General features: G+C 47.2%; 1 protein-coding gene across 1 annotated transcript in view; it reads left to right on the top strand.

The window, feature by feature from the left end:
• Positions 1 to 27563, top strand: part of gdpd5b (glycerophosphodiester phosphodiesterase domain containing 5b) — a 227580-nt gene that overhangs the window by 141839 nt on the left and 58178 nt on the right. The window contains exons 3-5 of the mRNA XM_078544979.1: positions 8081 to 8184; positions 24401 to 24494; positions 26025 to 26084. Of these exons, the coding sequence (XP_078401105.1) occupies positions 8081 to 8184; positions 24401 to 24494; positions 26025 to 26084 (258 nt within the window). The remainder of the gene's footprint in view (positions 1 to 8080; positions 8185 to 24400; positions 24495 to 26024; positions 26085 to 27563) is intronic.

Genomic DNA, 27563 nt, shown 5'->3' with positions numbered 1-27563 from the left:
TGTTGGTTGGTCTGAGCTGACCATGTGATGTTAGTCATGTGGTCAGTACAGGCCAATCAGATTCCAATGCGGAGAGCAGAACGCTGCCATGATGGGAGGAGTCTGCTGAGCAAATACAAGTGAAAAGGATGGAAGAGGCATTTTTACAGCTCCCTTCACCAGCTAAGGACATCCCAAAAGGCTTCAGAGCGAATGATCACTTTAGAAGTGTAGTCACTGTTGGAGCATAGGAAATGTGGAAACCAGTTGCCCACAGGATCCCATAAACTGTGAAAATGCCCATTTAATCTGTTTCAGCGATGTTGATTGAGGGATGAATATTGGCCAAAAGATCAGGGAGAACCACCACCCCCCCTTCCCGCTGCACTTTTCAAAATAGTGCTGTGGAGATCTTTTACATCCACCTGAGAGGGCACTCAGCTAAAGATCTCATCCAAAAGACAGCAGCTCTGACAGTGCAGCAGTCCCTCAGTACCGGCACTGGGAGTCTCAGCTGAGACCTTGTGCCCATGACTCAGGTTAGCTACTGAGACATGGCCGACACTTGGACACAGAGGAAACGAACTGCAATTTTCCCCAGTATTAGGTGAGGCAGAATTCCTTGTTGGTGCATAGGGAGGAGGATGTAATCTGTAGCACTTAACCCCTACCCCTCCCTCCTCCCTTCTTAAACAAGGCAATGTTGACATTCCTTGCAGCACCTGGTACCACACACACACACACAAAACACTGGATACATGCAAAAACAAAAATACCTGGAAAAACTCAGCAGGTCTGGCAGCATCTGTGGAAGGGAGCACAGTTAACGTTTCGAGTCCGTATGACTCTTCAACAGAACTAAGTATAAATGGAAAAGGGGTGAAATATAAACTGGATTTAGCTGGGGGGGGAGGTTGGGACAAGAGAGCTGGATAGAGGGCCAGTGATAGGTGGAGATAACCAAAAGATGTCACAGACAAAAGGACAAAGAGGTGTTGAAGGTGGTGATATTATCTATGGAATGTGCTAATTAAGGGTAGAAAGCAGGACGAGCAAGGTACAGATAGCCCTAGTGGGGGTGGGGTGGGGTGAAGGAATCGAAAAAGGCTAAAAGGTAGAGATAAAACAATGGATGGAAATACATTTAAAAATAATGGAAATAGATGGGAAAAGAAAAATCTATATAAATTATTGGAAAAAACAAAAAGGAGGGGGAAAAATCAGAAAGGGGGTGGGGATAGAGGAGAGAGTTCATGATCTAAAATTGTTGAACTCAATATTCAGTCCGGAAGGCTGTAAAGTGCCTAGTCGGAAGATGAGGGCAGCCGCCCTCACACCTTCTTCTCCATCCCAGAAACATGATAGGGTCCCCCCTTGTCCTCACTTAACACCCCATCAGCCTATGTATTCAAAGGATCATCCTCCGCCATTTCCGCCAACTCCAGCATGATGCCACCACCAAACACATCTTCCCTTTACCCCCCTGGCGGCATTCCATAGGGATCGTTTCCTCCGTGACACCCTGGTCCACTCCTCCATCACCCCCTACACCTCAACCCCCTCCCACGGCACCTTCCCATGCAACCGCAGAAGATGCAACACCTGCCCCTTTACTTCCCCTCTCCCCACCGTCCAAGGGCCCAAACACTCCTTTCAAGTGAAGCAGCATTTCACTTGCACTTCCCTCAATTTAGTCTACTGCATTCACTGCTCCCAATGCGTTTTCCTCTACATTGGAGAGACCAAACGCAGACTGGGTGACCACTTTGCAGAACGCCTTTGTTCTGTCCGCAAGCATTACCCAGACCTCCCTGTCGCCCATTTCAACACTCCACCCTGCTCTCATGCCCACATGTCCGTCCTTGGCTTGCTGCATTGTTCCAGTGAAGCTCAATGCAAACTGGAGGAACAGCACCTCATCTTCCGACTAGGCACTTTACAGCCTTCCGGGCTGAATATTGAGTTCAACAATTTTAGATCATGAACTCTCTCCTCCATCCCCACCCCCTTTCCGATCCCCCCCTTTCTTTTCCAATAATTTATATAGATTTTTCTTTTCCCACCTATTTCCTTTATTTTTAAATGTATTTCCATCCATTGTTTTATCTCTACCTTTTAGCCTATTTCGATTCCTTCACCCCACCCCACCCCCACTAGGGCTATCTGTACCTTGCTCGTCCTGCTTTCTACCCTTAATTAGCACATTCCTTTAGATAATATCACCACCTTCAACACGTCTTTTGGTTATCTCCACCTATCACTGGCCCTCTATCCAGCTCTCTTGTCCCAACCACCCCCCCCTTAAACCAGCTTATATTTCACCCCTTTTCTATTTTTACTTAGTTCTGTTGAAGAGTCATGCAGACTCGAAACGTTAACTGTGCTCCTCTCCACAGATGCTGCCAGACCTGCTGAGTTGTTCCAGGTATTTTTGTTTTTGTTTTTGATTTCCAGCTTCCGCAGTTTTTTGCTTTTATCTTACTGGATACATGCATCCTGCCCCATGAGAATGTCAACAGTGTTGGTGTTGGAGGGTGTGGGAGGAGAAAAGGTTCTCGAAGACAGAAGGGAGCCTGAGAATTCTGAACTAATTTGAAAGCTGTATCAAGAACCTGTTTACATCAGTGTAGGAGAAATATTTTATTCATATATCATTGATCCAACAACACTATAAACAAGTTTAGCTGTCAATCTACATAACCTGTACAAGCTAGTGAACACCAGCTGCGCTGTGCAATGTGTGGATCTTGGCTGACGCCACAGTACAGAGCTAATTAATGTGTTAACCGGTGACATAATAATCCACGTCGTGTCTCTACTCCTGTCTCTCCATCTCTCTCACTGTCTTGTTACTCACCCTTTATCTCATTATCTCATTCTCCCTTGTTATCCTCGTGCCCTCTCACTTGCAATTTGTCTCTCCTTCTGGGACCCAGATCGGTTACACTCTGTCTCTTGCTCACCATCTCTTTCTGGCTGGTGTATTCTCCCTCTGTCACTTGCTTTCTGTGCATGGACACACACAACTTGGAGGCTAGTGCTCTCAGCACTGCTTCATAAAGCCAGAAGCCCCATTCTACAGCCTTGAGCACGTAATCTCTGTTGGGACTTCAGTGCAGCACTGAGGTGCTATCGTTTGGATGAGACATTAAACCGAGGCACAGTCTACTCTCTCAGGTAGACAGAAAAGATCCCACATCTGCTACCTTGCAGAAGAGCAGGAGATTCCTCCTAATCATCCTGGGCTATTAATTGTCCCCTAAACTACATCACATAAAATAATCTGGTCATTATCACATTGCTGTTTTGCGGGAGCTTACTTGTCAGGAGTGTGATGGAATACTCTCCACTTGCCTGGATGAGTGCAACTCCAGCAACACTCAAGAACACCATCCAGGACAAAGCAGCCCACTTGACTGACACCCCATCCACAAACCCCTCCACCACCGACGCTCATTGGCACCAGTGTGTACCATCTACAAGATGCGCTACAGCAACTCACCAAGCCTCCTTCGACAGCACCTTCCAAACCTCTACCACCGAGAAGGACAAGGGTGGCAGACACATGGGGAACACCACCACCTGGAAGTTCCCCTCCAAGTCACTCACCATCCTGACTTGGAAATATATCGCCGTTCCTTCACTGTCGCTGGGTCAAAATCCTGGAACTCCCTCACTAACAGCACTGTGGGTGTACCTACGGCACACTGGTTCTGTAGCGTACTGTTCAAGAAGGCAGCTCACCACTGCCTTCTCAAGGGCAATTAGGGATGGGCAATAAATGCTGGCCCAGGCAGCAATGCCCACATTCCATGAAAGAATAAAAAAAATTTAAAAGCATGCAAATTGGCTGCTGAGTTCCCTACATTATAACAATGACCACACTTCAAAATGTAATTAATTGATTGTAAAGTGCTTTGAGAGATTCTGAGGTCATGCAAGGTGCAGTCATCAGCGAATATCCCCACTTCTGACCTTTTTGATGGAAGGAAGGTCATTGCTGAAGCAGCTGAAGATGGTTGGGTCGAGGAACTCCTGCAGTGATGTCCTGGGACTGAGAGGATTGGCCTCCAAAAACCCTTTTGTGACGTGACCTTTTAAAGGGTCCTTTGTGGAGAGAGTGTGTGCGTGTCGAGCATGTGTGTGTGTGTTGATTTTAGTTTGTCCTTCAAGGATGTTCCTGCTGTGCCTCCTTTACACAGAAGCTGAGATAGCACCCCCTGTCATGTAATTCTAGTGTAATTCTTTTTTACAAGAATAGTTCCAGGGACGAGAAATTTCAGCTATGAAGATAGTACGGAACTGTTCTCTTTGGAGAAAAGACGGCTAAGAGGAGATTTGATAGAGATATTCAAAATCGTGTGGGGCTGGAGAGAAGAGTTAGGGAGAAGCTGTTCCCACTCGCAAAAGGATCAAGAATGAGATGGCAAGATATAGTGATTTGCAAAAGAAACAAGTGTGACGTGAGAAAAACGAGTGTTCAGGTCTGGAATGCACTGCCTGGAAGTGTGGTGGAGGCAGGTTCAATCAAAGCATTCAAGAGGGCATTAGCTGATTATTTGAACAGAAACAATGTGCAAGGGTACGGGCAAAAGGCAGGGCAATGGCACTAGGTCATTATGCTCATTTGGAGAGCCAATGCAGACAATGGGCTGAATGGCCTCCTCCTGTGCTGTTAAAATTCTGTGATTCTAAAATTCTGTATCGCTCCCTTTCTTTCTTTGTCTCTTGCTCTCTCTCTCTGTCTCTTCTCTCTCTTTCTCTCTCTCATGTCTCTTTCTCTCTCTCTCTCCCTCTCCCTCTCTCTCTTTCTCTCTCTCTCTCGCTCTCTCTGCCTCTTTTTCTCTCTCTCTCTCTCTGTCCCTATTTCTTTTTCTCTCTCTCTCGCTCTCTCTCTCTTTTTCTCTCTCTCTCTTTTTCTCTCTCTCTCTCTCTCTCTGTCCCTATTTCTTTTTCTCTCTCTCTCTTGGTCTCGGCCTCTCTCTCTCTCCCTCTCTCAGCCTCCCATGCTCGGAGGGGCCTTAGCAATGCTAAGGCAGTCTCATCACTGTCAGTATATTGATCAGGTTCTGGGCTCAGGATTCTTGAAGCATTTAAGGACTTCTGTTCTTTGCCATGCAGTCCATGTTTCCTTCTCCTGGACCTATCTTTTGTATCTTTACCTGTTCCGTTTCCAAACACTTACACCATCATTCCTTCGGCCATTTAATCTCTCCTGTCCTCCACCCTATCTCAGACCTTCCCTTTTGTTTCTCCTCCCCTTGATCTGCTCTGCACTTGCTTAAAACCTGTTTGGAGCTGTTTTTTATTAATTCACGGGATGCAGGCTACGCTGGCTCATTTATTGCCCATCCCGAGTTGCCCTTGAGGAGGTGGTGGTGAGCCGCCTTCTTGAACCGCTGCAGTCCCTGTGGTGTAGGTACACCCACAGTGCTGTTAGGGAGAGAGTTCCAGGATTTTGACCCAGCGACAGTGAAGGAACAGTGATATATTTCCAAGTCAGGATGGTGAGTGACTTGGAGGGGAACTTGTAGGTGGTGGTGTTCCCATCTATGACCTCCAACAACCACAACCATCTTCCTTTGTGCTAGGTACGACTCCAACTAGTGGAGAGTTTTTCCCCTGATTCCCATTGACTCCAGTTTTTGCTAGGGCTCCTTGATGTCAAGGGCAGTCACTCTCACCTCACCTCGGGAGTTCAGCTCTTTTGTCCACGATTGAACCAAGGCTGTAATGAGGTCAGGAGCTCAGTGGCCCTGGTGAACCCAAACTAGGCATCAGTGAGTAGGTTATTGCTAAGCAAGTGCAGCTTGATAGCGCTGTTGATGACCCCTTCCATTACTTTACTGATGATCGAGAGTAGACTGATTGGGGCAGTAATTGCCCGGGTTGGATCTGGGGGAGGGGAGACGGTGGCGTAGTGGTAATGTCACTGGACTAGGAATCCAGAGGTCCAGGCTAATGCTGTGGGGGTATCTGTTCAAATCCCACCATGTCAGCTGGTAGAATTTAAATTCAATTAGTATATCTGGAATTGAAAGCTAGTCTCAGTAATGGTGACCATGAAGCTATCATCGATTGTTGTAAAAAACCCATCAGGTTCACTAATGTCTTTTAGGGAAGGAAATCTGCTGTCCTTACCTGGTCTGGCCTACATGTGACTCCAGGCCCACAAGTGATCCAGACTCTTAACTGCCCTCTGCAAGCTCCTCAGTTCAAGGGCAATTAGGGATGGGCAACAAATGCTGGCCTTGCCCACATCCCATGAAAGAATAAATTTTAAAAGAAACTAACTTGACCCAGTTCTGATGAAAGGTCATTGACTGGAAACATTGACTCCTTCTCTTGCCACAGGTGCTGCCTGACCTGCTGAGTAATCTGAAAATGTTCTGTTTCCCTCACTTGCAGTATTTTGGTTTTGCTTTTGGTTCTGAGGTTTGTCTATTTTTGCAGCTTTTGTAGGAGAGATTTTGTGTGATGAGTGTAGAGAAGATTTGTGGGCAGTCCAAAAGATAAGTCACTAATAAGGAATTCAGGCGAAACTTCTTTACCCAGAGAGTGGAATTCACTACCACAAGGTGCGGCTGAGGTGAATTGTAGAAATGCATTTGAGAGGAAGCTGGATAAACACATGAGAGAGAGAGAGAAAGGAATAGAGAGTTATGTTGATGGGGTTAGGTGAAGAAGGTCGGGAAGAGGCTGATGTGGAACATAAACACCAGCATGGACCAGTTGGACTGAGTGCCTTGTATCTGTGCTGTTAAGTTTGTGATAAAAATGCTGCAGAGAAACTCTAAGGACACTTGTGATGAAGACCAGTCCTCTAGATATATTTGGGCAGTGTCAAACCATATTAGATGGTGACATGTCAGAATGTTAGTAGAAAGAGCCCATCGGGCTCTGTTGTGTCTTGTTCAGGGTGCGTCTGTAAACTCATATGATGTATCAGCTGATGTGTGCCAGGCAGATCAAATCCATGAGGGAAACATGATCACACGGTCACAACTGTTTTTCAATTTGTATTTTATTTCGAGATGCGTGTCCTGAATTCAGAAGTAATAAGACTATCATGACTTGAGGTTTTTAGAAAACTAAATTAAACATATATTAACAGAAGAAAAGACTTCAAGCATATACATAGGTCTACAAATTACCACTATAATAACTCCTAATTAATCTGGCTCCCAGTTACACCTCCATTAGGGCAACAGTAAAAAAAAAAGATTTAAACAGACCCAAGCAAAGGAACGCAATACCCCAGACAGTGGAATTCAACATTAATTTTCTCAGCTTTGGTTCCTGTCGACAGCAACTTGATGCACAGAAGCTTGAGGCTTTTCATACTTTTTAGATCTTGGAATGCCTTCTTCTCTTGCACACAGCCTTCTCTCCTTTATACATGTTTTCCCTTTTTAATGCAAATATGTGCCATATGTTCCCATATGTCTTTTGAACTTTACCTTTCTCATAATATAAATCCTTTCATTGTACTAATTTTTTCAGTAACCCTTGGGAGAAATAAACACACTATTTGGTTTAGTTTCCTCTGGCTAGGTGTAATATCCTACCATCTCCTTGAAATTCAAACTACCTTAATTTATCTAAAAATGCACATTTTCCTCACCCCCGACATCCTAAAACTTCAGCCACGTTTACGTTTTTAGCATTTCAAACCTAGCTTTGATGACTCAAAGCCTCCAGACCAGCTATCTCCAATCAATTAAATCCCCCCCCACCCCCCAAACACACACAACCAAACTCTGCCATTAACCTACTTCTCCCATTGTTCTCCCATGGAGGTCTGAGGGGCCAGGGGATAGGGTAAGAGCTGCGCTGTGTTCAGTGTGGAGAAATCCCCATGCCGCTTTCAACTTCCGCTTATCTATTTTTTTGGTAGGCAAGAAAACGCATGGTGAGCGTACCTATGTTATTAATCCTGCTGACATGAAGGAGGCCATCACGGTGTCAGGACAGTGACTGAGGTTAATCTCGGCATGTTTTGAGGGGAGGGGCTCACAGATTGGTCACAGTCCCCGTCATTCCCGCCCTTGAGTTCCACTGACCTATTTTATTTTCTCCTCTTTCCCGTGTTTTCTTCCAGTGGGAGCGATTATGGTTCCTCATCCTTTGCATCACGTTCTTCCTGACCCTGGTCTGGTTCTACTTCTGGTGGGAGGTACACAACGACTACAATGAATTCAACTGGTAAGTGAAGTGAGTTTGCTTGGTTTTCCGGAGGTTGTAATGCATGATGTAAACTTTTACACGCCTTTTTACGTGGAGTTGGTTACCACTGGAACCCGGTAATCTCACTCGAGGTGGTAGTGGTCGTGGGTTTGGAAGGTGCTGTCGAAGGAGCCTTGGTGAATTCCTGCAGTGCGTCTTGTAGATGGTACACACTGCTGCTACTGTGCGTCGGTGGCAGAGGGAGTGAGTGTTTGTGGATGTGGTGCCAGTCTAGCGGACTGCTTTGTCCTGGATGGTGTCCAGCTTCTTTAATGTTGTGGGAGCTTCACTCATCCAGGCAAGTGGGGAGTATTCCATCACACTCCTGACTTGTGCCTTGTAGATGGTGGACAGGCTTTGGGGAGTCAGGAGGTGAGTTACTCGTTGCAGGATTCCTAGCCTCTGACCTGCTCTTGTAGCCACAGTATTTATATGGCTAATCCAGTTCAGTTTCTGGTCAATGGTAACCCCCAGGATGTTGATAGTGGGGGATTCAGTGCTGGAAATGCTGTTGAACATCAAGGGGCGATGGTTGGATTCTCTCCAGTTGAAGATGGTCATTGCCTGACACTTGTGTGGCGTGAATGTTACTTGCCACTTGTCTTGCCTTTGTGCTAGATATGACTCCAACCAGCGGAGAGGTTTCCCCCCTGATTCCCATTGACTCCAGTTTTGCTAGGGCTCCTTGATACCACACCCTGTCAAATGCTGCCTTGGTGTCAAGGGCAGTCACTCTCACCTCATCTCGGGAGTTCAGCTCTTTTGGCCATGTTTGAACCAAGGCTGAAATGAAGCTTTACCGAGTCTGTAGGTAGATTGTAGCAGGAGGAGGCCATTCAGCCCATCACGGCTGTTCTGCCACTCAATTAGGTCATGGCTGATGTATATCTCAACTCCATCTACCTAACCTGCTTCTGTACCCCTTACTCAACGTGACCTATCTATCTCAGATTTCAAATGATCAATCGACTCAGTGGCTTTTTGTCGTAGGAGAGAGTTCCATATTTCCACTAACCTTTGTGTGAAAAAGTGCCTCCTCACATCACCCCTGAATGGCCGAGCTGGAATTTTGTCCCTTGCTCTGGACGCCCCTCATCAGATCTGTCCGACCTCTCTCACTATCTACTCTATTAGATCCTTTGATTAATTAACATTAGACCACCCTTTAATCTTCCAAAGTAAAGGCAATACAAGTCAAGTTTATGCAACTTGCCCTGATAATTTAATCCTTTTAGCCCCAGTATCATTCTGGTAAATCACTTCTGCACCCTTGCAATCCTCTTTAAAGTGTGGTACCCAGAATTGGAACACAATTTGCCAGCTGATGCCCAATCCATGTTTTCTAAATGTTTAGTAGGATTGCCTTGCTTCTATACTCTATTCCTCTTGTTGTAGGGCAGCCGAGTTAGACCATAAGACATAGGAGCAGAAATTAGGCCATTCGGCCCATCGAGTCTGCCCCGCCATTCAACCATGGCTGATAAGTTTCTCAACCCCATTCTCCCGCCTTCTCCCCGTAACCTTTGATCCCATACCAATCAAGAACCTATCTATCTCAGTCTTAAATACACATTGTTGTGCTATTAATGAGAGTTGATCTGCAGACACTTCTTGGGTGGAAACATTAAGTTTATTTACAATTTACTCAGCAGCAACCACATGTGTGCTTTCAACTCCAACTCTTATCTCTTACACTGACTGCTGAGGTAGCCCGAGCTACTCTCCTAATGGTTGCTGCAGATCATGTGATCTTCCTTAAGTATTATTCTTAAAGGTACATTACACACTAAATAAAACCATAATTACTCTACCTCTGTTAATAAAGTCATGGATCACCTTTTCTAACAGCCTTCTCAATTTGTCCTGCCAATTTCAAAAATGTATTTGCTACATTTCCAAGTTTAAAACCTACCTCTTTGACCAGGCTTTTGGTCATCTGCCTTAATATCTCCTCATGTGGCTCAGTGTCAAATTTTGTTTAATAACACTCTTCAGAAGCGCCTTGGGATGGTTTATTGCCTTACAGGTGCTACATAAATGAAAGTTGTTCTCACCTGCAAATTTTTAAATGATGCCCTCTGTATCCAAGTCATTAATATTTAGCGATAGGCTTGGTGGTCTTCATGCCGACCCCTAGGTAGCACCGCTGGATATCCCCCTCCAGCGTGATAAACAGCTGTTTACTGCTCTCTGCTTTCTGTCCTCCAGCTAATTTTGTATACAGGCTGTTCCTTAAAGTCCATTGGATTTAGCAAGCCTAAATTATGGCTGAAAAGAGAGACGTTGTCAAAGTTTTTCATCTTGCACTCGTCAGGACAAACACTAGAATGCCAAATTTCAAACAATCGCAACAATTTATACGGCAGGGGTAAGGGGTGCTGATTGGTTGGCAAGTTGACTCTGGCTGAGGTGTTGCTGAGTTGAAGCTGTTCTCTGCAAGCAAAAGGAATATGTTTAAACCTTGTGTCCTTTTTGAAATTACCCAGGAGCTTGAGGAGCCTACAGTTCCCCATTGCTTTCTCAATAGCAACACCTCGGCCAATCAGAGTCAATTAGCCAACCAATCAGCACCCCTTTCCTCCTGGTGTGATCCTTTGAAATTTGGCATTCCCTTGTTTGATTGCAATATGAAAACCTTTGGCAACATGTCTCTCTTCACGGCAGGATTCAAGTTCTACACTACCAAGCCTACGTTATGTGGAATTTTTGGAAATCGTCCTTTGGAAGTTCATTTATACAACACCAATCACACGACCCTCCTTTAACTCTTTGCATTACTTCAAAGTACTTACCAAGTTCGTTAAACGCAACTTGCTTTTTTTGCACTTTCAAAAGCCATCAGGCACAAGAGGTATTGAGGTCAGTCAGAAACCTCCGCAGCCAATATGCTGACAGACACCTGGCAGCATAGCAGGTATTGGGAGCTGGGATCTTCCTGTCTCAGTGCCTCAGTGACTCAGCGCCACACGGTACCCCTCCCCCGCACTGACTGAGCTTCCAGCAGCAGAGCGGTGGTTTAAATCCTGGCCACGCCTGCAGGAGCCCCTGACGCAAAGAGGAGCTTCTCAAACTTGTATCAACCAGCTAGCGGCACAGGCTGGTCATTGAGCAGCCGCACTGAGCCCTCAGTCAGACTGCAGGGCGCTTTCTCTCTCTCCCCCTCAGGATCTCACTCCAGCAACCCTGTGTCATATGCTCACAGTTTTACACATGGGGCGGCTCTCCAAAGGAACTTCCCCCCACCCCGCCTCCTCAGTCTTTCTGACAAGTTGCGTCACTGCTGTAATCTTGGTGAACAAGGAGGCAGTTCACCACCACCTTCTCAAGGGCAATTAGGGATGGGCAATAAATGCTGGCCCAGCCAGCGATGCCCACACCCCGTGAACGAATAAAAAAAACACCCAACATGCCAGTTGCAAATAAAAACCCGATCCTGGTGGGTCTTATTTGAGAGCTAGGACCACTTTTCTGTAATATTTAAGAGACGCTTTCTTTATCTTTTTCTCCTGGGCGTGCGGGCGTGTGTGGGTGGGATATTTATGTGAGGAATGAACTGTTTTCTCACAGCCGACACTCCTCATCCTGATGGTGTTTGAGTGACCCTGCATCCCACCACTCCCCTAACCCCGGCTATGTGAGGAACTCAAACCACCCCAATTTCAACAACATCTGCATTCTGCTGTTGGACCCAGACCCAAAGTAGTTACAACGCCGAAACAAACCCAATAGGTCTATGTCTCGATGTTGAAATTCTTATTCTTGTTTTCAGATCGTGGCATCGCCCCTCCCTATCTCCATAATCTCTCCCAGATCCCCATGACCCTCCAAAATCTCTGCACCCCTTAATTGCTGGCCTCTTGAGCATCCTTGATTTTAATCTCTCCATCATTGGTGGCTGTGCCTTCAGTTGCCTGGGCCTGGACTGCTGGGGTTCCCTCTGAGCCCTCCGCCTCCCTTTCATTAATGCTCCAATTCTATCTTTCTGACCAAGCTTCTGGACATCTGGCCTCCTGTGGCTCAGTGTCTCATTCCGTTTTATAGCCTTCCTGTGAAGCACCTTGCAATTTTTAATTACATTAAACATGTCAATGTCTTATTATTTACATTGCTAAGGTTTGATGGCAATTACTTTGTTAAACAGGCGATGGGTCTTTGTACCCCTATAAATGGCGACAGGGTGCCCTGTTGTCATCCAGTAGCGGGCTGTCTACGCGGGAGTCCCTCCCCCTTACCTTCGGGGGCCTGGGGTGGAGGGTATTGCATGCAGCAGCCACAACGGTTCCATCGATTCACGGTCTCCCAAGATGCCAGTGTGTTTTGTGAGGCCTGTGGACCATGCACATGGAAGTTGGATTAGACTATAGCTCCTTTTTAGTTCTTTGAAGGGGCTGCTTTTAAATGTTTGGTTGCGCTTCAGATCCACGCTCCTGATCTTGAGGCACCTGGTGCGGCGGTGGGGGGTGGGGGTGGGGGTGGTGGTGAGGAGGGAGGAGGACCTCCTTGTGTGCTCCTGGGCCTGGGCAAATTGGCCATTATCAGGTCCAGGCAGCGGGTGGTTGAGGGGGGTTCTCCAACCCCACTGCTTGCCCCTCTTCTGCGGCTGTGTTTGCGGCCGGGTGTCTGTGGAGAGGGAGTATGCGGTGTCCACCAGCATGGTAGAGGCCTTCCCTGATTGGTGGGCACCGCAGGGGCTGGGGCACATCGTTGACCCCCAAGACAACATTTTGATTTGGTTTGAAAAGTTTCTTTTAAGATTTTTTTTTTGTCGGTGTCCCTTTTAGAGACTGGCCCCCTAAAGTGTTTAACTTATTTTATTAATTTATCTCCTTTTTGTTCATTTGTTTTACTCAAAAGGGTATAAATGGGGATAGCTGGGACACTGGGCGGGAATAGTGTTGACTGTGAACTAAGTCACTAAATTCTTTCCAGCAGAGAAAGCAACTGCGTCTTCATTTTAACTTCAACCGGTGTGGATCCAATAACAAAACGTGTTATATAAACCATCATCTCCTTGAGGTCTCTGCGCAAAGGCAGTTCCTCGGTGATTATTTGCTGAACCCAGGCAGAGTGCCATGATTTCATTTTTTTAGCCCTGGGCAGGGTGAGGAGGCAGGCCCGGAGTTTACCTCAGCCAGAAATTGGATCAAACCCTGTGCTGTCGGTGTTAATCTGACCTGGGCGCTGGCCGCAGAGTTAACCGGTCCCCCCCTGCGATATAAAATGCAAATTATTATTCTTGGTGTTTATGCTCCATATGAGCCTCCTCCCACCCTATTTCATCTAACCTCATCAATGGATCCTTCTATTCCTTTTTCCCTCGTGTGCTTATCCAGCTTCCCATTAAACCCCCCTATGCTTTTCCCTTCAGTGCTGTGTGGCAGTGAGTTGCATATTCTCACCGTTTTCTAGGTGAGGGTTCCTTATTGGATTCATTACATAAGGTGATGGGTGTTTCCTTGAAGAATACTCGCTGATGGAAAGTTACCGGGACTCACCTCCGATTCCATACCATTCGGGTGGATCAAGGTGGGGAAAGGATTGGGGGGAATGGGGCGAGCGTGGATTGGGATGCGATGCAAATCAGAGTCTGGAACCCCCCCCCTCCACCAAGAGGCACAAACAGAGCAGGAGGTTGAGCCGCGGGAAGGTCAGTCGGAGCAATGGATAAGGTCGGAGGCCGAATGTGTTGTAAAAAGAAAGGACTTGCATTTATGTAGCGCCTTTCACAACCTCAGGATGCCCCCAGAGTGCTTCACTGCCAATGAAATGAAGTGTAGTCACTGTTGTAATGTAGGAAATGAGGCGGGCTATTTGTGCACAGCAAGATCCCACCCACAAGCAGCGATGCGATCATTTCTAGATAACCTGCTTGATTTTTAGTAATGCTGGTTGAGGGATATTTATTGGCCGGGATACCCCAGGGAGAGCAACGCCTCTCCTCCCCCCTCCCACCCCCCCCTCGCCGCCTCCCACTCTTCTTTGAAGCAGTTGCATATTAAGGGAGGGGTGCCACAGCAGGAAATACGCCTAGTATCCTGGGATTACCGGAGTCAGCCAGGGAATTAAGAGTGAAAGAAGTAGTACTGCGTGGGTGACCTTTTGAGAGGTGTGCTGTGTGAATCCAGAGGGGGAGGTGGCTCTGCTAATGATCAGGTTTGCAACAGCCTGATGGAGCCATTGGCTCTCTTTGTAGTTCTGTCCCACACAGCCTGAGACACTCGGGGTCTATAATTACCAGGAGATGCAGAGAGACAGCAGGACACTCTTCTAATTGTTTTTCTGTAAAGGTTTTGTTTTTGTACTCTGACTTGGCACCAATATAGCCTCCCCTCAAATCATCTAACTCCCAGCACCAGGAACAGGCAAAGAACTTGCGTCTCTGTCGCCCTGTTTCCTGCTCGCAGGGCGAGCTTTTCAGCCATTGAAGCACTTGTTGAAGTGTCATTCCTCCCGTCACGTAGGTAAGGCAGCAGCTCATTTGTGCACAGCAAGCTCCCGCTAACAGCGATGTGATAAACGACGAGATCACCTGTGTTTTTTTGTGACGTTGGCTGAGGGATAAATGTTCGTCAGGATACCAGGGCGAACGTCCCCGCTCCTCCTCGCCATCCTGCCATGGGATCTTTGTTCACCAGCGAGGGCAGATAGGGCCTTGGTTTATTTGAAAGATGTCATCTCTGACAGTGTGGCACTCCCTCAGTGACCTCTAGGTGTCGACCTAGAGCTTTGTGCTCCAGTCTCTGGAGTGGGACTCGAACCCACGATGTTCGGACTTGGAGGTGAGAGAGCGCCACCCGCTGAGCCACGGCTGAACTGTGGATACATTGAGCTGGTATTGCCAGCCCCTATTCCACCACGTAGTTCACCTTGCGCTTACTGAGGGTGAATTCCTGATTTCCCAGCCAAGAATGTTCCCAATGATGTTTCCTTTCCGCCCTGGCATCTATTTCATTCCAGAGTATTTACAGCCACGCCTCCCGCAATGGCCCCATGAGTAAATGTACCAGTCAGTGTGGCACTGAGGCTGAATGGGCAAGGAAGATCCCAAACTCTGAGCTGTGTCTGCTCGAACTAGAACTAGGGGGACGCAGTTTAAAAATAGGGGGTTTTCCATTTAAATGGAGATGAGAAAATTTTTTGTCTTTCAGCAGGTCATGAATCTTTGGAACTCTCTTCCCCAGAGAGGGTAGAGGCAGGGTCGTGGAATATTTTTAAGGCAGAGGTAGACAGATTCTTGACTAACAAGGGAGTCAAAGGTCATCGGGGGTAGGCGGAATGTGGAGTCGAGGCTGTAATCAGGTCAGCCATGATCTTATTGAATGTTGGAGCAGGCTTGAGGGGCCGAATGGTCTACTCCTGCTCCGTGTGCTGTTTGCTGACTATTAGGGTCTGCATGTAGCATGTCAGATTGTCGTCACGCTCGCTACCCAGAACCAGACCTAATTATCTCCCTAAACATCTCCACCAGCCTTTCCCTCCTTTGAGGCCCTTCTTAAAACCCATGACTAAGCTCCATCCTAATACCTCCCTTTGGCTAGGCGTCCAATGCTTTATTGATTTACCCTTCTGTAAAGGCCCTATTTAAATGCAAGTTGTTTGTTGTGTTTGACGCATGGAGGTATTGAGTACAAAAGCAGTGAAGTTATGCTGAACGTTTCCAAAGGCCTGATTAGGCCACACCTAGAGTATTGTGTCCAGTCCTGGTCACCACACATTTGGAAGGGTGAGAGGGTCATTGTGAGGGTGCAGAGGAGATTTACCAGAATGGTTTCAGGGATGGGGGGGATTTTAGCGACAGGGTTAGGCTGGAGAAGCTGGGGTTGTTCTCCTTGGAGCAAAGGAGATTGAGGGGAGATTTGATAGAGGGGGACAAGATGATGACAGATTTAGATAAGATAAACAAAGAAAACCTGTTCCCATTAGTTGGTGGCACAAGGTTACAGATTTAAGATTTTTGGTAAGAGGTGCAGGGGAGATGTGAGGAAGAACCCTTTTATGTAGTGAGTGGTAATGACCTTGAACTCACTGTCTGTGAGGGTGGTGGAAGCGGAGACTTAAGAACATAAGAAATAGGAGCAGGAGGAGGCCATTCGGCCCCTTGAGCCTGCCCTGGCAGTCAATATGATCAAGGCTGATCTGACTGTGGCCTTAACTCCACTTTCCAGCCTCTCCCCCCCCCGCCCCCCATGACTCCCTTATCGATTAAAAATCTGTCTAACTCAGCCTTGAATAAATTCTACTACTTGCTGGGATAGAGAATTCTAAACACTACCGACCCTCTGAGAGAAGAAATTCCTCCCCATTTCTTTACTCTGATTCCATGCCCGTGAGGAGAACCATCCTCTCCCTACGCACCTTGTCAAGCCCTCTCAGGATCTTATATGTTTCAATCAGATCACCTCTCATTTTTCTAAACCCCAACGAGTATTAGGCCCAACCTGCTGAACCTTTCCTCATGAGACAACTTCTTCAACCTGGGAATCAAAGTAACCTTCACTGACAATCAGTGGTTTCAAAAGGAAATTGGATGGGTAGTTGAGGGATATAAACCTGCAGGGATACGGGGATTGAGCGGGGAATGGGACTGACTGGGTTGCTCTACAGAGAGCCAGCATGGACTCAATGGGCTGAATGGCTGCTTCCTGTGCTGTATTGACTCGATGACGATGACTGTTAAGGAGTCCTTGTGTGTGGACAATGGGTGTGACTTTGGCCTGGCAGTGATGCCCCCCTTGGGTGAAAAGTCTGCTGAACCTCAGTGCCCAGACCTCAGTGAATAGTGGCCATTTGGGTGAGCAGTGAACGTTGCCCTTTGACCTCTGCCTCGGTACGATCAAAAAGTAGGAGCTGATAATTCTCTGGTGAAGTGGAGCCTCATCCTGCACCACTCGATTTAATAAATAATTGTTGCTGCGATTGGAAAAGGCAGGATAACATTCTCTATCATCCCGCTACCATCTGTCAGGGGGTGTGTATTTGTGGTTGTGGTTGCACACATGATTGTGTTTGTGGGTTTGTATGTAAGCATGTGCATGTTAATGTACACATATGTTTTTATATGTTTGTATGCGTGTGTATGTGCGCACAAGTGTTTTTGCACACATTTGTGTGTGTGCACATACTGATTTATGCTTAAATTAATGCCTCATTTTGTGCCTCATTTAAAGTGTAGAATGATCACAGCACAGGAGGAGGCCATTGTGTTCATGCTGGCTTCCTGCAAGAACAGCTGAGCTAGTCCCACTCCCCCGGCTTTCCCCCCGTAACCCTGCAATTTCTTTCTCTCTTCAGGGAGCAATCCAATTCCCTTTTGAATCTGCTATCACCAGACTCTCAGTGCATTCCAGATCATTTCTGAAATAACTCGGATGGCGCAGTGAGGTTGAGTGTCTTGGGCTACAGAAAGATATAAACAGGATGGTCAAATGGGCAGATAAGTGGCAGGTGGAATTTAACTCTGAAAAGTGTGAGGTGATACACTTTGGAAGGAGTAATTTGACAAGGAAGTATTCAATGAACGGCATGACACTAGGAAGTTCTTAGAACAAAGGGACCTTGGCGTGTGTGTCCATAGATCTCTGAAGGCAGAGGGGCATGTTAGTGGGGTGGTGAAAAAGGCATATGGGACACTTGCCTTTATCAACCGAGGCATAGATTACAAAAGTAGGGAGGTCATGTTGGAGTTGTATAGAACCTTGGTGAGGCCACAGCTGGAGTACTGTGTGCAGTTCTGGTCGCCACATTATAGGAAGGTTGTGATTGCACTGGAGGGGGTGCAGAAGAGATTCACCAGGATGTTGCCTGGGATGAAACATTTAAGTTATGAAACATTTAAGTTATGAAGAGAGGTTGGATAGCCTTGGGTTGTTTTCGTTGGAGCAGAGAAGACTGAGGGGCGACATGATCGAGGTGTACAAGATTATGAGGGGCATGGACAGGGCGGATAGGGAGCAGCTGTTCCTCCTTAGTTGAAGGGTCAGTCACGAGAGGGCACAAGTTCAAGATGAGGGGCAGGAGGTTTAGGGAGGATGTGAGGGAAAACTTTTTTACCCAGAGGGTGGTGACGGTCTGGAATGCGCTGCCTGGGAGGGTGGTGGAGGCGGGTTGCCTCACATCCTTTAAAAAGTACCTGGATGAGCACTTGGCACGTCATAACATTCAAGGCTATGGGCCAAGTGCTGGTAAATGGGATTAGGTAGGTAGGTCAGGTGTTTCTCACGTGTCGGTGCAGACTTGATGGGCCGAAGGGCCTCTTCTGCCCTGTGATTCTGTGAATTCTGTGCAGACTCCCAAGTGACCGGTGGTTAGTTTGGCAGAATAGCTGGCAAGGGGGAAGGAAGAGGCATTTGGCGACAGGAGGCTGCATCAGGGGAGCCAAGTGAGTGCTGCTAGCCTGTCAGTGGAGGAGGAGGCACACTGGAGCCTTTGAGGTCATGTTCGGAATAGGAAGAATCTGAGGCTGGAGGTTGGGAGTTCGGACTCTTCCCTGCAAACTTAGAGTGGATAAGGCAGGGACCATAACATGAGAAACAGGAGCAGGAGTAGGCCATTCAGCCACTCTAGCCTGCTCCGCCATTCAGTAAGATCATGGTTGATCTTATTGTGGTCTCAACTCCTCTTTCCTGCTTGCCTGGGCTCCCCACCCCCCTCCACCAACCCCCACCCATAACCCTTGTAGATTGAAAATCTGTCTAACTCAGCCTTGAATATAGTTAATGAAGCAGCCTCCACTGCTCTCTGGGGAAGAGAATTCCAAAAACTAACACCCCTCTGAGAGAAGCAATTCTCCTTTATCTCCCTCTTACATGGATGGGTTAGAGATAATATCTCCTCCTGGTCCACAGGAAGCTTAAAACTGGGCAAAATTGGAAAGCCAACCTTGGCCTCTTCTGGTTGGCTGCTTCCTCCTGGTGCTTTTTCCAGACAGCGGTACAGACTTCCCCCTTGTTGTGGAAGATTAATAACTGGTCATGGCACCAATTCTAAGATTTAGCCTCAACTGTCACAAGTGAAACAGGCTCCAGGCCTCATTCAGGCCTGAATCGCTTTGGGTCGGAGTTCAGGGTGTGTGAGTGTGCCCTTTAAACTCCCCACGCGCACCCCTGGCACACTCAACCCATTGGGGTCAGGGAGGGTAGAGGGCTTGAGCGGGTTACAATCGGGCTAGGCCTCAGCCTCTGTCTTTGTGTGAATTCCAAAACACTGCCTCCTGCATGCTGTGTGTGTGGAGCCCGGTCAGTGGTGGTGACAGATGATTGAACCGTTCTTTGCATCACTGACCCACTTTTGTGCATACTAGGGACAGGTTAGTCAGTGGCCTTTTACCTGCTTCGTAGTCTGAGCCCAAGTTGCCTCACTCTGTGCAAAGACCTACCTGGATGCAAAGTGGCTGTGAGGGGCTCTATGTTTAAGAAAAAAGGAACTCCATTTACATAGCACCTTGTATGACTTTGGTGTCCCAAAGTGCTCTACAGCCAATTAAGTACTTTTTCAAGTGTCCATACTGAAGCAGCCCGTGTCCATATGCAGCAAGACCTGGACAACATTCCAGCTCGGGCTGATAAGTGGCAAGTAACATTCGTGCCACACAAGTGCCAGGCAATGACCGTCTCCAGCAAGAGAGAATCTAACCATCGCCCCTTGACATTCAGTGGCATTACCATCACTGGATCCCCCATTATCAACATCCTGGGAGTTACTGTTGACCAGAAACTAAACTGTACCAGCCATATAAACACTATGGCTGCAACAGCAGGTCAGAGGCTGGGAATTCTGCAATGAGTAACTCACCTCCTGATTCCCCAAAGCCTGTCCACCATCTACAAGGCACAAGTCAGGCGTGTGATGGAATACTCCCCACTTGCCTGGATGAGTGCAGCTCCCACAACACTCAAGAAGCTTGACACCATCCAGGGCAAAGTAGCCCACTTGATTGGCATCCCATCCACCACCAACACACAGTAGCAGCAGTGTGTACCATCTACAAGATGCACTGCAGGAATTCACCAAGGCTCCTTAGACAGCACCTTCCAAACCCACGATCACTACCACCTTGAAGGACAAGGGCAGCCGATAGATGGGAACACCATCACCTGGAAGTTCCCCTCCAAGCCACTCACCATCCTGACTTGGAAATATATCACCGTTCCTTCACTGTCGCTGGATTAAAATCCTGGAACTCCCTTCCTAACAGCACTGTGGGTGTACCTACACCACATGGTCTGCAGAAGGCAGCTCACCACCACCTTCTCAAGGGGCAATTAGGGTTGGGCAACAAACGTTGGCTTTGCCACCAACGACCACATCCCAAGAAAAAGAAAGTCACTGTTGTAATTTCAGAAACCAATTTTCCCCAAATCCCAAAAACAGCAATCTGATAATTCCCAGCTATTTTAGTTGAATGAGAGATAGGTATTGACCAGGACACACAAGGGGGAACTCTCTGTTGTTCTTAGAAATAGTGTTATAGGATATTTTATGTGCACTTAAAAGAGCAAATGATGCCTCAGTTTAATGTTTCATCCACAAGACAGTACCCCTGACAGCGCAACACTCCCTCAGTACTGCACTGGGAGTGTCAGCCTGGACTATATGCTCAAGTTTCAAGGGAAGCTTTGTGGCCCAGTGCATGAGTTCCAAATAAAACTCCACAATGTGCTGAAAAAACACAGGCGCACTCGAGCTCTCCAGCAGGGCTCATTAGAGGTGAAGGAATATTGACCTTTCCCTGCTTCCTGTCTCTTCCCCCCCGCTTCGTTCTCACTACTGCACTAGGAGAGTCAGCCAGGATTACAAACTCAAATCTCCTGAGTGAGGTTCTAATCCACAACTTTCTGATTCAGAGGGGGAAGTGCTACCACTGAGCCACAGTGGACACTTGCTGATGTTTTTTTAAATGCCTCTTTATAATGACGGAGTCATAACCTACTGAAACCCAGTTGTCGCCCTGTAAAATCTGTTCTGCTTATCATGTACATTTAAAACAATATCAGCGGCCTCATCGTTCCTTCTCTGGAAGCCTCCTTTTTTATTCATTCATTGGATGTGGGTGTCGCTATTAGGCCAGCATTTATTGCCCATCCCAAATTACCCTTGCTCAGAGGACATACATTGCTGTGGGTCTGGAGTCACATGTAGGCGAGACTAGGCAAGGATGGCAGATTTCCTTCTCTAAAGGACATTAGTGAACCAGATGAGTTTTTATAACAATCGATAATGGTTTCATGGTCACCATCAGATTTTTATTGAATTCAAATTTCACCATCTGCCGTGGTGGGATTTGAACCCCGGTCCCAAGAGCATTACCCTGGGTCTCTGGAGCACTACTCAGTGACAATACCCTTATGCCACCACCTCCCCCTTCAGCCTGACAGCCCTCCAAAATTGCTACATTCCTCCAACTCTCGTCTCTCATGCCCCTCCCCTCACTCCCTTCCCCTCATCGTTCAGTTGGATCATGGCTGCTCTGTGTATCTCATCTATTTACCCGACCAATCCCCTCGATAACCCTACCCAACAAAACTCGATCGATCTCACTCTTGGAAAGTCCAATTATCCCCCTGCGTCCACAGCTTTTTTGGGGTTGGGTGTTCGCAGACTTCCACTCCCCTTTGTGTGTGGAGGTGTTTCCTGGTTTCACCCTGGGACAGCCGAACTCTCGTGTCACCAGTGTGCCCCCTTGTTTTTGATGGCCCCGTCATAGGGCAATAGTTTCTCAAACCACCCTTCACATTTGTTTGTATTTTTTAATGGAATATAGGTGTCCCTGGCAAAGGTTACGGGGAGAAGGCGGGAGAATGGGGTTGAGAAACTTATCAGCCATGATTGAATGGCGGAGCAGACTCGATGGGCCGAATGGCGTAATTTCTGCTCCTATGTCTTATGGCCTTAATTGCCGTTGAGAGCAGTTAAGAGTCAATCACATTACTGTGGGTCTGGAGTCATGTGTAGGCCAGACCGGGTAAGGACGGCAGATTTTTACAACAATCGACGAGAGTTTCAAGGTCACCATCACTGAGACTGGCTTTCAATTCCAGATTTTTTTTCTCATTAGTTGAATTTAAATTCTACCAGCTGCTTTGGTGGGATTTGAACCCATGTCCCCAAAGGATTAGCCTGGGGCCTCTGGATTACTTGGATTACTGGTCCAGCGGCGTTAGCAACTATGCCACCATCTCCCCAAACTCTTTTAAACTCAATCTGAACTCAAATCCTCTAAACTTAAATCTTTTGAATTCCAGGGAATACGGGTTGAGCCAACATATCTTCCGTATTTAACCCTTTTATCCCCAGCATCATTCTGATGAATCTGCGCTGCATCCCCTCCAAAGACCAATCTGTCCTTCCTGGGGTGCGATGCCCAGGACTGAACACAGTTACTCCAAGTGGAAAACAAAAACAGAATTACCTGGAAAAACTCAGCAGGTCTGGCAGCATCGGCGGAGAAGAAAAGAGTTGACGTTTCGAGTCCTCTACTCCAAACGGAATCTGCCCAACTGAAGCATCATTTCCTCCCCTTTACACTCCAACCCCCACCTCAGCATTTCAGTTATCTTTTCCTTCACCGCTTGTCCTTTTGTTTTCCTATTGTCCTGACCTGTCAGTGTGAGTCAGTGAGCATAGCTCCCTCTTGAGTCAAAAGTTGCAAGTTCAAGCCTCACTCCGGGACTTGGGCGCACCCTGTGGGTGAAAACTGGGACACGCTGCCTGGAAGGAATTGGGGCAGTAGATTCAAAGGCAACTTTCAAAAAAAGGAATTGGACACATCCTTGAGAAAACACTTTGCAGGGCTGCAGGGAAAGAGCAGGGTGAGGTGGGATTAATTGGCTAGTTCTTTCAGAGACCCTGCACAGGCACGATGGGCTGAATAGCCTTCTGTGCTGTAAAACTCTTCAAGGGCGTGCTGCACTGCTGGGGCTGCCGTCTGACCCAACCTTCTCATCCAGGTGGATGTTACAAATCTCAATAGTACCAGCTGAAAGAGCAGGAGAGTCCTCTCGGTGTCCTGGCCAACATTTATGGTTCCAACAGCATCACTGTAAATGGAATAACTTTATCATTTGCTGCTCGTGGGGTGTTACTGTGTGAAAATGGCTGCTGCGTTTGCCTACGTACCAATAGCCAGTGAACTTCAAACGCAAGCCATTGTGTGAATTGCTTAGAGATGTTTCAACCTGATAATGAAATAAGCATTGTTATTATTCCAACCCCCCTTCCATCCCTAGGGACAAGGAGAGTGGTAAATCAAGGGAAAGAGGTTGGGTCAATGGACTATTTAATCTCACTTGATCAATCAATGGAAGATTGCGCCAAATTTAAAATTCTCATCCTACTTTCCAATTTTGTCCATGCCCTTGCCCCTCCCTACCTCCTGTAACATTCTCCAGCCCAAAATCCTCCTCATTCTCTGTGCTCCTCCAATTCTGCCTCTTGCACACCCCCCACTTTAATCGCTCCACCCTTGGCGGCCGTGCCTTCAGCTGCCTGGGCCCTAATCTCTGGAATTCCCCCTCTAAACCTCTCCGCATCCCCCTCCTTCTTTAAGACCCTACATAAAACAAACCTATTTGACCACGCTTTTGGTCACCAGTTCTGATATCAGGGGATCCACAGGAATGGTTCCAGGGATGAGGAGCTTCAGTTACACAGATCGGAGAAGTTGGGACTATACTCTTTGGTGAAGAGAAGGCTGGGAGGAGGTTTGATAGAGGTGTTCAAAATCATAAGGGGCCTGGACAGAGTAGATAGGGAGAAACTGTTCCCATTGGCAGAAGGATGAAGAGCCAAAGGGCACCGATTTAAGGCAATTAACAAGAAGCAATGGCGATATGAGGAAAAACCTCTTCTGGCAGCGAGTGGTTCCGATCTGGAAAGCACTGCCTCAGAGTGAGGTGGAGGCAGAGTCAATGGCGGCTTTCAAAAGGGAATTGCTTCATTATCTGAAAAGGAAGGGTTTGCGGAGCGACAGGGGAAAAGGTGGGGGAGTGAGGCTAGGTAAATTGCCCCTTCAGAGAGCTAGCACGGAATCGACGGGCCAAATGGCCTCCCGCGCTGTAACCGTTATATGACTATGGGCCTTATTGCCAAATTTTGTCTGGTACGTTCCTATGACGGTGCAATGTAAATGCAGGTTATTGTTGTGCTTGTACACCCATGGCTGGTGTAAAGTAAGTGAAGTCGATCTGTTATTTTTCAGGTACATGTACAATAAGAAAGGTTACTGGAATGACTGGTCAGTTCCTGTGTTCGTACTAGCTTCAACTGGTTTCATCTACGTCACATTTTTACTGGTGAGTTAGTTATAAGGAGACCCGTGGTCTCTGATCTGCAGGGAATTTTTTTGGATGGTGCGGGAATGTGTTACAAAGTTGGGGGGGTCCTCGCCGCCTTGGGATTCCCATTGTTGCCTTGGTAACCATGACAGCTATAGGAGAGCTGCCTTTACTTAGTGCTCTCTTCGAAGTGGGATGGGATGGGGTGGTGCGGTTATGGTGGTAAAACTGTGGGGGTTAGCCGGGGGGAGGGGGGGTGGGGGGTGCAGAAATGATGCTGTTGATCCAGAGACCAAACTGTTTCCATTCTAAAATAAAAGCAAAAAGCTGCAGATGTTGAAAATCTGAAATAAAAAGAGAAAATGATGGAAACACTCAGCAGGTCTGGCAGCATCTGTGGAGAGAGAAACAGAGTCAACGTTTTGAATCCAATATGACTAATCGAACTGAACTCATCCACCACCGACGCACAGTAGCAGCAGTGTGTACCATCTACAAGATGCACTGCAGGAATTCACCAAGGCTCCTAAGAGAGCACCTTCCAAACTTGTGACCTCGACCACTTAAAAGGACAAGGGCAGCAGCTAGATGGGAATCCCGCCACCTGGAAGTTCCCCTCCAAGTCACTCACCATCCTGACTTGGAAATATATCACCGTTCCTTCACTGTCGCTGGGTCAAAATCCTAAAACTCCCTCCCTAACAGCACTGTGGGTGTACCTACACCACATGGACTGCAGCGGTTCAAGAAGGCAGCTCACCACCACCTTCTCAAGGGGCAATTAGGGATGGACAATAAATGCTGGCCCAGCCAGCGACGCCCACATCCTGTGAATGAATTTTAAAAAAAGAATCTTTGACCAAGCATTGGAACTCGCTGGCTTCCTCACTGGTCCGATTTATTCCCAGTGTTTAATCCCTACTTCACATGGCGAATATACATGACCTTGACTGCCCTGGTGGTAGATTCTGATTGGACGTAGGTGTAAGGTGGATGATAGTGAGCCGGGAGCCCACTTTACGTTTTAATTATCACCAAAGTCGATTGTAAACAATAGCGGGGAAAGTTGTGAGACGTGCTGATAAACCCTTCACGTCTGACTTAGAGCATCACCATGGGTGGAATTTTATGGCCTTGTCACGATGTGGGTGGGGCTGAAAAACGTGGCGAGCTGGTCAAAGGTCCACGGACTTTGGCGGGACCAGAAAATCCCACTTGGCAGCAGGGGCCATCAAATCCCACCCATAGAGTTGGATCTACCCTCCCCACGTTGTGAGAATGGTGAACTGGTCCGTTCTGCCTGGGGTAGCTTTAAGATTGATTGGGGTGGGGGGGGGAGGAGGAGGGCACCAGGGTAGGAGGGGTGGGCCTGGTGTGTCTCAGCAGTGAAGATACTCAATGAAAGGTCACTGGAGGCTGAAGCAGGGTTTGGTGCCCTGTAACTTTCAAAGGGCCAGCATCACAGGCACAATGGGCCGAGTGGCCTTTCACCTGTGCTGTATGATTCTGTGATTCCACCAATTAATGTAATGATGACTTCTCTTTCAGATTTTAGCATTATGTCACATAGCAGTGGGGCAACAGATGAACCTGCACTGGCTACACAAGGTAAGCGGGAGAAGATCTGGACTGATTTCATGGGGAACAATCCTTCCTTTCCCCTTGAATCTTTTCGATTGTTGACTTATCTCTTGCTTTATTTTCCATGGGTGACAGAAACGATCTGGCACCTCATCCAAGAACTGGATACCAGGTACCTTTATAGCAGAGCTACCGGGGACAGAGCAGGGAGGAGTGGGGCTAATTGGTAACTCTTTCAAAGAGCTGGTACAAGCATGATGGGCCAAATGGCCTCTTTCTGTGCTGTATGATACGCTTCCACAAAGTGATCTTTCTCCTGGATGGGTATGTCCCAGCAGGCTATATGATCAGGTGGGGCATCACAACAAGGCCCCATTCCTGTCCATAACTGTCCATGGTACATTCAGATGTCAGAATTTCTCTCACCCGGCCAGCCATAGCTCAGTGGCTGGCACTCTGGCCCCTGCATCGGAAGGTTGTGGGTTTAAGTCCCACTTCACGGAGTCAAAGCACAAGAATCTACTCTGACCATCCAGGGTGGTAGTGAGGATTGCTGCACTGTCAGAGGGGCTGTCATTTGGATGAAATGTGAAGCTGAGATTCCGTCTGCCCTCTCATGTGGTACTACTTTGAAGAACAACAAGGGGGGGGTGATTGCCCTGTGACCTGGCCAGTATTTAATCCCTCAGTGAACATCACACACAACACATCAACACGTTTTTTTTTTGGTCATGATCACAGTACTGTTTGTGGGATCTTGCTGTGCACAATTTGGCTGCTGCGTCCCTGACATTAACTACAGTTCAGAAAAAAATGGCTATAAAGCACTTTGGAAAAGGGGATCAAGTGTCATGGACCAAAGTTGGGTAGATGGAGTTGAGATACGGATCGACCTTCAATTGGATGGTGGAAAAGACTCGAGGGGCTGAATGGCCTCCTCCCATTCCAAGGTTCCTGAAACTTGCAAGAGTTGGCGACCTGAGGAAGTGGTGCTCCCTCTGCCTATACCCCATGAGTTTGTGAGAGGCGCTAATATATATATATATATATATATATATATATATATATGCAAGTCTTTTTTTTTACCCTATTCAAATAATGGTGTGTCATTGGCCAATTTCAAATCCATGGTTCCTAAATCAAAAGCATTTTGGAAGATGGTGACTGAAGCATCTACAGTTTCCTTTCTAACTTGGTGGGTGGAAGCCATCAGGTCCTGGAGACTTATCAATCCTCAGTCTCATTTTCTCCATTAGCTTGTTTTAATTATGTTCTAACTTGGAAGCGCTTTGTCTTGATTTATTTTTTAGTTATTTTTTTTTCCTATTTCTGTTACTTTCTCCTCATCCTTTAGTGTGAAGAGTAATGTAAAATAATGATTCAGCAGGTTTGCCTTAACTTCAGGTCCAAGACGCCTTCTCTTCTAGAGGCCACGTCACCCTTAGCCATCCATTTTCTCTTAATATACTTATAAAAAATCCTTTAGTGCCATCCTTGATGTCCCCA

Source organism: Cetorhinus maximus, chromosome 7 (genome assembly GCF_964194155.1).
Source record: "Cetorhinus maximus chromosome 7, sCetMax3.hap1.1, whole genome shotgun sequence".
Lineage (NCBI taxonomy): Eukaryota > Metazoa > Chordata > Chondrichthyes > Lamniformes > Cetorhinidae > Cetorhinus > Cetorhinus maximus.
Note: the sequence above shows the minus strand (reverse complement) of the source record. Positions and strands in the feature narration are given on the sequence as shown.